Source organism: Oryx dammah, unplaced genomic scaffold (assembly GCF_014754425.2).
Source record: "Oryx dammah isolate SB20612 unplaced genomic scaffold, SCBI_Odam_1.1 HiC_scaffold_17, whole genome shotgun sequence".
In the NCBI taxonomy this organism is placed as follows: domain Eukaryota; kingdom Metazoa; phylum Chordata; class Mammalia; order Artiodactyla; family Bovidae; genus Oryx; species Oryx dammah.
In genome coordinates, this window is record NW_024070201.1 from 62,712,434 (window position 1) to 62,724,843 (window position 12,410).

General features: G+C 48.8%; 1 protein-coding gene across 4 annotated transcripts in view; it reads right to left on the bottom strand.

Moving 5' to 3' along the window:
* Positions 1-347: 347 nt before the first annotated feature.
* Positions 348-12,410, bottom strand: part of ELF5 (E74 like ETS transcription factor 5) — a 50,185-nt gene continuing 38,122 nt past the window's right edge. For 3 of the 4 annotated variants that reach the window (XM_040258990.1, XM_040258992.1, XM_040258991.1), the window contains exons 4-8: positions 10,183-10,233; positions 9,529-9,705; positions 3,503-3,571; positions 2,395-2,590; positions 348-1,736 (exon numbers count right to left, since the gene is read on the bottom strand). In XM_040258990.1, the coding sequence (XP_040114924.1) occupies positions 1,640-1,736; positions 2,395-2,590; positions 3,503-3,571; positions 9,529-9,705; positions 10,183-10,233 (590 nt within the window). In that variant the 3' untranslated portion in view covers positions 348-1,639. The remainder of the gene's footprint in view (positions 1,737-2,394; positions 2,591-3,502; positions 3,572-9,528; positions 9,706-10,182; positions 10,234-12,410) is intronic. The other variant, XM_040258993.1, reaches the window with a different exon arrangement.

Below are 12,410 nucleotides of genomic sequence, written 5' to 3' on the forward strand. Positions count from 1 at the left end.
AGTCAATCCTAAAGGAAATCAACCCTGGATATTCATTGGATGGACTGATGCTGAAGCTGAAACTTCAATACTTTGGCCACCTGATGCGAATAGTCAACTCATTAGAAAAGACCCTGATGCTGGGAAGGATTGAGGGCAAGAGGAGAAGGGGGTGACAGAGGATGAAATGGTTGGATGGTATCACCAACTCAATGGAACATGAGTTTGAGCAAATTCCGGGAGATGGTGAAGGACAGGGAAGCCTGGTGTGCTGCAGTTCATGGGGTCACAAAGAGTTGAACACAACTTGGCATCTGAGCAATGTTTGCTGAGCCGGCCTTGCTAAACTGAACAATCCAGAGACAGTGTAACATGTTAAATATTTTATTCACATTGTTTATAAACTGTATCCACCTGGGAAACACATGAATCCAAAAAATAGATTATTTCACAGTCATTCACATTTTTTAAAAACAAGTTACTTTTGACGTGAAACTCTACGATGGAGGCCCTCAGTCCATCTTGTGGCTCAGTGCCTCGTCACATGAAGCTTCCTGCTCTGGGGAAGGGGTCCTGGGGGCAGTCCACCTCGCTGGAGTCACTAATGGTTCGCCTACCAGTGACCGATGAGGAAACGTCAGTGCAGACTTTAACCCGTGAACGTTCACTGGTGTAAATCCACCGTCACTATTTTTGTCGCGGAAATATGCATTTGAGAGCTTGCGTACCCATCAGGTAGGAAAACAAAACGAGAGACTCATAGTTTAATTGCCTGTTACAGAGCCGTCAGGAAATTCCTGGCTCTATAAAGGTTTAATGTCTTGCCCACAAACAGAATCAGTGAATTATGATTTTATTGTATTGACAGCTTGAACCATAGAAACAGTAGTGGTTTAGAAATTGATGCAAGCGTCTGTTGATTAACTCTTTGCACATCTGATGCTCCCTACCCTGGAGAAGAGGGGGAATAAATTCAGCAAGAATTAAGAATGTGCCTAATTTTAAGTGTGTTAGCCTGGATAGATGGCCATGGGGGTTTTGCTGAGCGGCTAAAAAGATATTCTGGTTAAGAAAGTTTACTGTGCTAAATCCAATTATGTATCAGCCTGATGGCCTAGCTCCTTTACCAATTAAGAAACTTTACTATGGAATTTGACTTTTAACGATTTAAAATATGTCTATCTTATCACATCTCACCTCTCCTACTATGTTAACTACAAACTAATCACTTTTTTTTTTTTTTTTGCTTTTTGAGCTGCCACAGTTACCGACGTGAAAACTTTGGAGCCTTTGGAGTGGGAGCACCAGATGAGCCTCTAAATGGCAGAATTGGATCCTTTTTCTCTGAGCAGCACTGATGGCACTGGGCATTGTGGTTCTGCAACTCTTCACTAGGGAAGTGATGTTTGATCAGGGTACCACAAAAGGTCATTCCCTCCTCCCTTGGATTAAAAAAAAAAAAAAAAGAATTGCTTAAGGGTTGCAGCCATTACCCCCAAACAGACAACAACTCTGAATCCAAACGTAAGCTGAGATGTGGAGAAATTTTATCAGCACGTTGGCAGGTGTTTTTTTTTTTTAAAGGACTTTCCAATGTCTATTGCAATCTATTGTTTGAAAAAGACAGAAATCCATTAAACGAGCTGGATGATGGAGCAGATCATAGCTTGTCTTCCTGCCACCCATGTGCATTTTTTCCAAATTTGTACACTAATCTTCGGTCAACCCGTTCCAAAATTCCGGTTTTATAGTAGTACCTGCGAAGACAGCAGAAGAGAAGCATAGGGGGGCAGGTTCACACCGCGGGAAAGCGACAAAACACAAGCTCCCCCCTCGTTCCTCTCAGCTGGCAGGGCCAGTCTGTGGTTGCCCTGGTATTTTCACACCCTCTTATCAACTTACACTTAAACCTTTCCCAGACATCCTGAAGACTGAGCCTCACCACATGCAGTTCAAAATGTGTGTGTATGTGTGATGGCCTCAGAGTGATCCCCTGGGAACACTGCCAAGAAGGGCAAGGATGGCGTGTCAGTTTACAAACCCTAATCTCACCTGAAACTAAGACCCAAAGTGTAGTCTCATGACCTTTTGGTTATCAAGTAAAGACAGCCGTGTAATTTTCTATGTGTGTGCTGTTGCTTCAGTCGTGTCTGACTCTTCTGCAACCCTCTGGGCTGTAGCCTGCCAGGCTCCTCTGTCCACGGGATTCTCCAGGCAAGAATACTGGAGTGGGTTGCCATGCCCACCTCCAGGGGATCTTCCCGACCCCAGGATCGAACCCGCATCTCTTACGTCCCCAACGCTGGCAAGCGGGTTCTTTAACACTAGCGCCACCTGGGCAGCCCAGTTTTCTGTGGCTGACCATTTTATATGACTGTGCTGGCAGACTCACGGCATCTCGTGCTGTTCACTTACCTCAGAGCTCTGCTCAGCTTTTCATACGTCATCCTGTCATTTTTCTTCCTTTGTCCCCACATCTTCGCCAGGGCTTCTGATTTAACCACCCGAAAAATACCTTGTTCCCTATCTTCCCATTCCAGAATGCCACAGTTTTCCTCAGGAGATAGAAGCAGATCTCGCACAAATTCCCATAGATGAGAACTCTGGAGGCCTTTAAGGAAGCAAAAAAAAAAAAAGTGAAAAATTAAAATTTTTGAGTCATACAACTTCTTATGAAACCATGAGAATTCCTCCTTCTTGGAGTTATGTCCCAAAGTTATGACCAAACGCTCTACTTGGAGCCTTACTGAGCTGTGAAATGTTCTCTTCTGCTAAAACAATTACAAAACACCCACAGAGACACAAAATTTACGGCAACCAGCAATATTGGTTCATGAAGCTTCCCTGCTCTATGGAACTCCCGACCATTTCTTATGGAATTAACGACGTGACAGTCGAATGATGCTTTCATTCTTCTTTCTGACAAGCAGTATGGTTCTACTGAGGCCCCATAGCTACAACCTTCTGGCTGGACTAATCCTACAGTTGTGTTTTTCATGAAAAACTGGTATTTCTGTTGTTCCATTGTATCGTCGTTAAAACTGACTCGAGCCTATAACCAAATCTCTCTAGACATTGTCTCTCTCAAGTGGGTTAGTAAGAGTACCTATCTCATAGCACAGGTTAGAGGATCATGATTTAATACGTGTTAAATGGTTAGACCCAAGCCCAGCAGGATTGACCCTGTAGATCTGTCTCAGTGCTGGGAAAGCTAACAGAATTGCTATTATCCTGGAGTACCGTTGAGAGAAGGATCCACAGTAGACCAGGAGGAATAAACCCTTCTTTAGAAATTCAATCTGGCTAAAACATTTACTTACTTTAATTCTCCTATTACCACTTCCAAGAGAAAAGAAAAATTTGATAACACTTATAAAAGTAATTATCAGTTTCTCTGCTGTGTTGTTTGGGAAATAACTAGTCCTGCTCAAACACTGGGTCTCAAAGCTTACTGCAGTAGATGATGTTGTCTCATGAATGGTTTCAAGAAATTAGCCACGACAAATGACATCAGCACACTTACTTGTTCGACTATGACTGTGACAGTCTTGACTTTTGATGCCACTTGTTTTCAAGCAACTGGAATCAGCATCTGCAACAGAGTGATTTACAGCTGCAGGAAGAAATCTAGAGGCTACATTCTGACCTCAAGTCACACCAAATGAGCAGCTATTAATCGGACACCTTCATGGCAGGAGACAGCTAGTGCTGGCTCTTCTGGGGATAATTAGTAGGTTTCAGGAGAATATGTATTCAACACTGGGGCCCAACTGTGTGTCAGATTCCAGGCTCTGAGCTGGAAACAGAAAGCAAACAAAGCAGACTTGGTCCTCGCTCAGGTAGAGGCTGAGGACTATAGGGCAAGGAAAATACAAGTGAAACACAAATCGCCTCTGATGTGTTATGAAGGAAGGAGGCATTAGATAGAGAATGGAGGCAGGCGAAAGCACCTGCTGCATCTAGATGGGGTGGCCAGGGCGGGTCTCCTAGAGGGAACACAGTCATGCTTATGTCAGGAGGTGGGAGAGGGTTTCAGAGGGAAGGAGCAGCAGTGCAAAGCCAAGGGGACCGTGGGGTGCTAGGGAGGGCAGGAGGTGCCCTCAGGGGCAGCTAGCTGCTGACAAGTCACGCGGGCACCTGATAAGGGCGAGTGAAGACTGAGGACTTTGACAAGATCCACACTTTAAGACGATCCCTCCGGCTAGTGTGTGGAGAACAGACCAAAAAGGACACAAGGAAAAGCAAAGAGACTACAGCTTATGAAGAGCAGAAAGCAAAGCATGAAATCAATGCAGGGTTAGATTAGAACTCAGGCTGTAGCAGTCTGAGACAGGGGTATAGTTGCATAATTATGTAACAGTCTAAATGGGAAAAGAATTTGAAAAAAAAAGAGATACATGCATAGGTATAACTGAATCACTTTGCTGAACACAACATTGTTTATCAACTATACTCCGATATAAAAAATCTGGCCTTCCATTTAGAAGTGAAGTGAAGTGAAGTGAAGTAGCTCAGTCGTGTCCAACTCTTAGCGACCCCCTGGACTGCAGCCTACCAGGCTTCTCTGTCTATGGGATTTTCCAGGCAAGAGTACTGGAGTGGATTGCCATTTCCTTCTCCATTTAGAAGCCACAGCTAAATGTCCACAGAGGCTTCTAGCAGGGTGGTCCTTCTCCTGTCAACGGGTAGAGTCTGCGGTCCTCACACCTCCAATATGGGCCGTGAACGGAGCCCAGAATTCACGCCCCGAGACTCCCAAGGCTGGCAGGAAGACGTCACAGACCAGGTCACAGCTGGGTCCAATGGCCAGCCCTGCAAGTGGAGTCTTGGAAGAGGATCCTCCAGCTCTCCCTTCCCACCTCCCTTCCCCCTCTCATCCCCACCTCCCTTCTCCATGGCCTCCCCTCCCCCTCCTCAAATGCAGGACTTGGATGCCTTGCATGGTGTGCAAGCCTCCCATGCGGAGCTCTGCCCACATTGCCTGTGTGTAAATAATGAATGTTGTTTGAGCCACACACACAAAAAAAAACACAACATGTATATGATTAAAATCTAAAAGGTGGCAGCAGACCACCCCTCCCCATCCCCACATCGCCCTGCTCCCTCCACTCCAGCCGCAGTGGCCTCCCAGCTCCTTCTGAAACTCACAGGCACCTCCTGCCTCGGGGCACTCGCTCCCTTGGCCCCGAGTGCTCTTCCCTGGGGTGTCCACAGCCTCATGCTCTCACCGCCACCTTTGCTCAAAGTCACCGTTTCAGGGAGGCCCTCTCTGACTGCCTGAGCCGGAAGTGCACACACTCACCCTACTCCGCACTCCGGGTCCTAGTTCTATTTTTTGCCCTGGAACATATTATGTATTTATTTTGTTCACTGGCTGACTCTCCCCACTAGAGGGCAGGGATTTGTGTTCCCATGTGTATCTCCAGAACCTAGCACAGTGCGGGGCATACAGTAAGTGCTTAATAAATGCTGTGGCACAGCCATGTACTGTACTGCACTATTCTCACCATCCCTGTTGTAGGGAGGCGATGCTATAACTCCTGAATGACAAAATAAGTATGCTGTCCGGGGAGGGAATGGTGTCCCATGCACTGCACCACTGCCCAGGGTGGCCAGTCTCAGTGCCCGTGAGTCTTGTCACTCCGTGGGGTGACAGCCTGCAATAGTGCCCTGTGGTCTCCTGGGCAGAGGCTGCCATGTCAATCTGGCCTTTCACACCCAGACCTCCACCTGGTTCTCCAGGTTTATCTCTTGCTGCTTCTCAACTCCTTCCTTCTTGGGTCAGATGGTCCCAATAAGGCTTGACTCTCTCCTGCCTCAGGGCCTTTGCACAGGCTCCCTGCCTCCCACTTCCACCCAACCGACTCCGTTCTCACAAAACTCTTCAGGAAGGCTTCTTGGAACCCACCCTTCTCTGTCCCACAGCACCTGTGCGTTCCTCAGTGTCCAGCACTGGACCCACTATCCCTCTATTGTAAAGGTTCACGTCGACTGTTGGTCACCTGAACTGACAGCTGATATTCATGGAAAGTGTTAGTCGCTCAGTCATGTCCAACTCTTTGTGACCCTGTGAACTGTAGCCTGCTAGGCTCCTCTGTCCATGGGGTTCGCCAGGCAAGAATACTGGAGTGGGTTGCCATTCCCTTCTCCAGGGGATCTTCCTGACCCAGGGATCGAACCTGGGTGCCTGCACTGCAAGCAGATGAGTGCTTCTAAATGCCCAGTGCCTCTAAATACCAAGTGCTTGGTGAGAGCTTCACAGACAGTATCTCATTTCATCTTTGCCAAGACTCCTTGAGGTATTGTTGCTTTTTTTCCTTTACTGAGGAGCAACTGAAGCCCAGAGAGTTTCAGGGTTTCACCCAGAGAGGTGGAGCCGGGACTTGGACCTAAAGCAGTTCTGTTCCAGGCAGATGTCCACAACTACTACTTCAGCGTCTCTCTCATGGCAAGTGTCCAACAGATACTCAGTGAATAATTAAAGTGTGTTGAACATCTGCTGTGGCCAGGTGGTCACCCAATCTCACCCACCCTTACGATGTATGTTTCTCACTCTCCCCACTTCACATATAAGAAGACAGAGGTGTCTCACTGGAGGCCCCTCACTCACAGGCTCCTGAGGGACCACACGAAACAGGTCCCAGTCTCTCCTCTCAGGGGACTTAGGCCCAAGTGGGAGGGAACAGCCAGTGGACAAACCCATATTGGTGATAAACGCGGCGGAGAAAGACGCAGTAGTAGTGTGAAAGGATCAAGGTGGTGGTGAAGGGGCTGAGCGGCACTGTGATCATAACAGGAGCCAACAGAGAAAGCTCTTGGACAAGAAGACAGCTGAGCAGGACGGAGTGAGCCCTGGAGACGTTTGGGGAGCCTGCCTAATGGCAGAGCTGAGATCATGTCTAATTTTCTGGCATCGGAGCCCTCAGCTCAAGTAACTGCAGCGCATGGTTCACTGGAACGAACAATGACATGAACGCGTGACTTCAGTGTTCGGGGTCCCTTCGGCCTCCCCTCTGCTATTTCCTATGTTACAGCCTAGGATTGTATCACTGTGGGAAAATAGGCCCAAGCGCACAGGCCAAACCACAGTGAACGCTCAGGAGACATCAGCTGACAGCGGAGATGCTGCCAGGCGGAGAGAGGTGAACAGAGGTGAGCAGGGCTGATGGTCAGTTGACCAAGACGGAGAAAGGGTTTCACCCTCCTCTCAGATCCGGTGCCATGCTCTGCGGCGTCGCCTGCAGAGCAGGCCTGGCCTTTGTTTCAATTTAATCTTTCAGGAAGAGAGAAAACAAATGAAGCGGTCAAGATAAACAAAGGTGAACTATTAACTGGGGACTGGACAACAGCTTTCACTGAAACACCCAAATGGCAAGTACAGGTGGAAGAGAGTCACCTTTTTAATTCTTAAGATTTCCCCCACGTGCTTTGGACGGAAACTATGTGGCTGGATGGGGTGGACACAGGATTGATCAGCAAGAAGCGAGGTGGGTGGGACGGCGGGCGTTTCCACCTGTGGGTCTTGCCAGAGACAAACAGTCCTGCTCTATCCATTCCTACTTCTCAGCGGTGGATTTGACGTTAGTCAAGGGTCAGCTAAGGCTGGAGGCCCAGCTTGGTTGGGGGTGGGGCTGGGGGTGGGGATAGAGGAGCTGAAGCCATCACTGGGTGGCCAGGTTGAGGGAGGTTCCCATGTCCAAAGCTCCCCAAGGCGGCAGCGGCGGCAGCAGCATGGCGAGCCCCGCCCCACCCCAAGCTTCTCTGCAGAGGTCCACAGAGTCTGAGGGTTGCTCTCCCTGCCTCACACTGACCTTCATGTTGAATGTGTCCCCACGGCGGGGCTGTGCCTGACACAGCCAATGGGAACAGGGCCCAGGCTGTCTGTGGGATTTGGAGAGGTTTGTTTGCCTTGAAACTGGAGACTGGTAAAGTGTGGCCAGAGGATATGTTCCCTGTCGTTGACTGAAATCACGCTCGCTGTCCTCCAGAAGCTGGGATAGACTGGAGGGGCAGTGTCTACACTGAGCTTGTCACGCACATGTCCCCAGGAGGCCAACAGTCCAGTCACAGAGCCTGCATCTCGGGCCAACGCGAGACGTGCCCGGCAGCGAGGCTGGGCCTGCAGGCTTGGTTCACTGGCTCTTCTGAGGTGGGGGTGGGGCAGGGCAGGGGAGAGGAGAGAACAAGTGGAGAAGGGCTGGGGTGCATCCCTTCAGCCCCTTCTGACAGTTTCCTAACTTGTTGGGTGTAAGTCAAAAATCCCTTGTTCTCTGAATCATTGTGGCACCAGGCCCAGACCCAGAGGAATCCTGAGTCCTAGGTCTCAACTGAGTGGACAGCAGAGTGAGCACAAGAGTCTGGGGGCACGCGTGCGTGCATGTGTGTGCACCTGTGGGCATGTGGTGCAGAGCACAGCGTATGAGAGCATAGACCTTGAGAAGAGGAGTTGGAATCTCAGCTCTGCAATGACTTGTGTGACTTGTGAGTTCCAGCACTGCCAGTTTCCATAGTAGCAAATGGGGATAATGCTACTATCTAGTGAAGTTATTCATTGGTAGAGATGTGGATGGACCAAGAGACCATCATACAGAGTGAAATAAGTCAGAAAGAGGAAAACAAATATCATATATTAACACAGGGATCAAACCCTGGTCTCCTGCATTCCAGGCAGACACTTTAACCTCTGAGCCACCAGGGAAGTCAGCACATATATTAACACATACATGTAAAATCTTGGAAACTAGTATAGATGATCTCATTTGCAAAACAGAAATAGAGACAGATGTAGAAATCAAACATATGGACACCAAAGGAGGAAAGCAGGGGATGGAATGAATTGGGAGATTGGGATTGACATATACACACTATTGATACGAAGTATAAAATAAATAACTAATGAGAAGGTATTGTATAGCTCAGGGAACCCTACTCAGTGCTCTGTGGTGACCTAAATGGGAAGGAAATCCAAAATAAAAGAGGGCATCTATGTTTACATACAGAAGATTCGCTTTGTGGCACAGTAGAAACTAACACAGCACTGTAAAGCTACTATATTCCAACAAAAATTAAAAAATAAAAACAGTGAGGTTATATATGAGGACTGTGGTTTTGGAGAAGACTCTTGAGAGTCCCTTGGACTGCAAGGAGATCAAACCAGTCAATCCCAAAGGCAGTCAGTCCTGAATAGGACTGGTGCTGAAGCTGAAGCTCCAGTACTTTGGCCACCTGATGGGAAGAACTGACTCACTGGAAAAGACCCTGATACTGGGAAAGATCGAAGGTGGGAGGAGAAGGGGATGACAGAGGATGAGATGATTGGATGGCATCACCGACTCGATGGACATGAGTTTGAGCACGCTCTGGGAGTTGGTGATGGACAGGGAAGCCTGGTGTGCTGCAGTCCATGGCGTTGCAAAGAGTCAGACACAACTGAGACTGAACTGAACTGAACTGAAATAACAATGGATGTAGAATATCTGGCCTGGCAGCATGCTGGGCACGCAGTAAGGGTTTCACAAACGGCCACCATGGCTATTAACTTAATCTTACAGTTATTGAAGATGGATGGGAACATTGCTTGAAATCCCCAGATGGATGCCACTTTGTCCTGGTTGGTCAGGCCCCCAGGCCAGGACCTTTGAGAGGGTCTCAATAACCAAGAGCAATCATCATCATCAGCTTTAAAAAATGAAAGCTCCAAAGTTCCCTTTCCTAAACCTTCTCCACCTGCAGAAGTAAAACCATGAGGGTTAATTTTCAGTCAACAAGGCCATTTGAGATCCTCCATTGCTTTATAATTATAAATGAGATCTGCTTAATGAGCTCTGATTTTTAGACATTCTCAACCACAAGGCCTCTAACAGTTAGTAATTTGTAATTATGATTTTTTACTGCTAATGGGTACCAGTATTTGGAGCAATTAGGCTGCTGGCATACGTTAGGCACTTTATACGCACTGTTACTTGAACTCATCATGACCCAGTGAGGGTCTGACCATATTATAGACAAAGAAATTGAGTCTAGGGGAGGATAAAGAAGCCACAGACCCAAGCCCCATGCTCTGTCCACCATGTTGCTCCTGCCATCTTCTCTTAGTCTCCCACTGTTTCAGGTTGTCAGCCTTTGAGTGAAGTCCTACAAGAACCATCAAGCCCATGTGCACCACGACAGCCTTGGCACAGCAGCGTGAACTTGGTTACTTACAGTCTTTGAGGGTGGCCTTGGTCTCATCGGGATCATTAAAAAAGGAGTAACCTGGGAAAGAAAAAGAAATCCATTAACCATGGCATACAACCCTGGTTTCTGCGTCCAGGCCAGAAGGGGAGGTGCTGGGCAGAAGGGGAGTGATTTTACCCTCTGCAGGGTAGTTTTATTTCACAAGGAAACTTGCAGACCACCTGGCCCTTATAGGGCCACCCCAAAGCCACTCCTGAGAGATACAACCTCCTTGGTGCTTTTCTGGCCACTGCACAGCTTATGCGCTCTTAGTTCACCAACCGGGGATCAAACCAGGGCCCCAGCAGTGAAAGCGCCGATTCCTAACTACTGGACCACCAGGAAATCCCCCAATCTCTTTGTTTTTAAAAGTTACCCTGGGAGAGCCCTGGGCCAGGCCTCCCAGCAGTCTCTAGAATTTTTTGAGTGGCTTTTGGGAGCGAGTCCTAGCTTGGGGTCAGGAGGCCTGAGCTCTGCACTGGTTTGAGTCACGGACCCTTGTGCAGACTTGCCAGTCACCCAGCCTCCAGGCTTGTGTTCCTTGCCTGCAACATGTGACAAAACCACCCTGACCGCCCTGTTGGGGTTGTCTATGATCTGGGTTGTGACCTCTGACCCCTCAGGGATTTGAACACTTGTGACTTGCTGGTCTACAATGGACACAAGAATGGACACAGAAGGCCTTAAGAAACCCGACGTGAGGATTCAAAGAGGGGCCTGGAGACTGCTGTTCTCCTCTGAAGGTGGGGGGGTGGGTTGAGGCTGGATGAGGACTTTCGGATCATGTTTTCACGCAGCACCACAGGCCAGAGGACATCCATTTTCTAACGTGGCGTTCAACGTGAGGGCCAGTTTCCGTTTACTGAGAAGATGGGAACAGGGCACAGCTTTGACTGCTGACTCCTAGGGTCGCTGGTTCTCGGAATGACTGGTTCTGGTCAGCCATACACTGTTCCTTCTTCCCAAGAACAGGCGGGGTTGCCGGGGGATCTTCCTCTCCCCGCTGGGGAGCCGCCTCCTTCCTCCTCCCTTCCCACCGACCCTGTGCTCAGGGACCAGGGTCCCTCTGATTCTGGGCCCTTAAATCCCATCGCAGTGCCTGTGGAGCCAGACCACACACTGGGCATAGAGACAAAACGCGGGAAGATGCCCTGGTGGAGAGTATGCAACCCACTCCTGTGTTCTTGCCTGGAGAATCCCATGGACAGAGGAACCTGGCAGGCTACAGTCTACAGGGTTGCACAGAGTCAGACACGACTGAAGTGACTTAGCACGCATGTACACATGTCAGGCCTAACCTAGGTAATAACCAGTTTAACATATAACTTATAGTCCAAACAAGGACTCTTTTAAGGATAAAAAACAGGATAACAGGTGAAGACACTATGTCCTGGGCAGATTGGGACCCTGGAAACTTTGGTCACAATATCTGCATTTCAATACACTTTACACATTCCCACCCGAGAAACATTAGAGATCTGAGAACTGAGCAGGCTGATGGAGCAATCTCACTGCTCAACACCATAACCGCCCTGGCCTGCAGACTGCCTGAAAGACCATCACTGGGGGTGGCTTTGTGGCTCCTAGAATCCTTTAGAATAAGAAGAGGCAACTTGTGGCCGGTTTAAAAACCAGCTGGTTTTTCACTTATCCATTTTGCACAGACCTGGAGGTGATGGGACCAGGGAAAGGTACGTTTTGATGCAACAATTGCTTGGAACAGAAGGGCCCCAGAGAGGAGATCCCAGCACAGGACCTGCAGGGACCTGAAGACAAACGTGACTGACTTGACCTTTGACTGAGGCTGGCAGTGCCAAGCTGCATCTTCTCCTAGATGGGCTGCTCTCCTCTGTGGTCCTGGCATTCTTGTGCAAGGCTGTTCCCTTGGAAGGGTTCCAAATGGAGCCTGCCTCCTCCCTAAGCCTCTGTGATTTGCTCAGACTTGCCTTGTTTCCTGGAAGGCCCACTCTCTGCAGAACACTGACCCTGGTGGGTCACTGGCACTGGCAATAGTCAAGTACGGACTGGAAATCAAGGGACAGCAGGTCTGTTTGTCCCTTCCTTGCCCTCACGAGGTCATGGTTCCGAGGCCAGAAGCCAAGCAGTGCCTGAGGGCCCCCGTCCTGGGCTTTTGTGCCCTTAGGCACTCATGATGGGGAAGATCAAGGTGGGGGCAAAGAATCTCAGAGCTGGAAGGTCCTCTTTGGGTTTCTCCC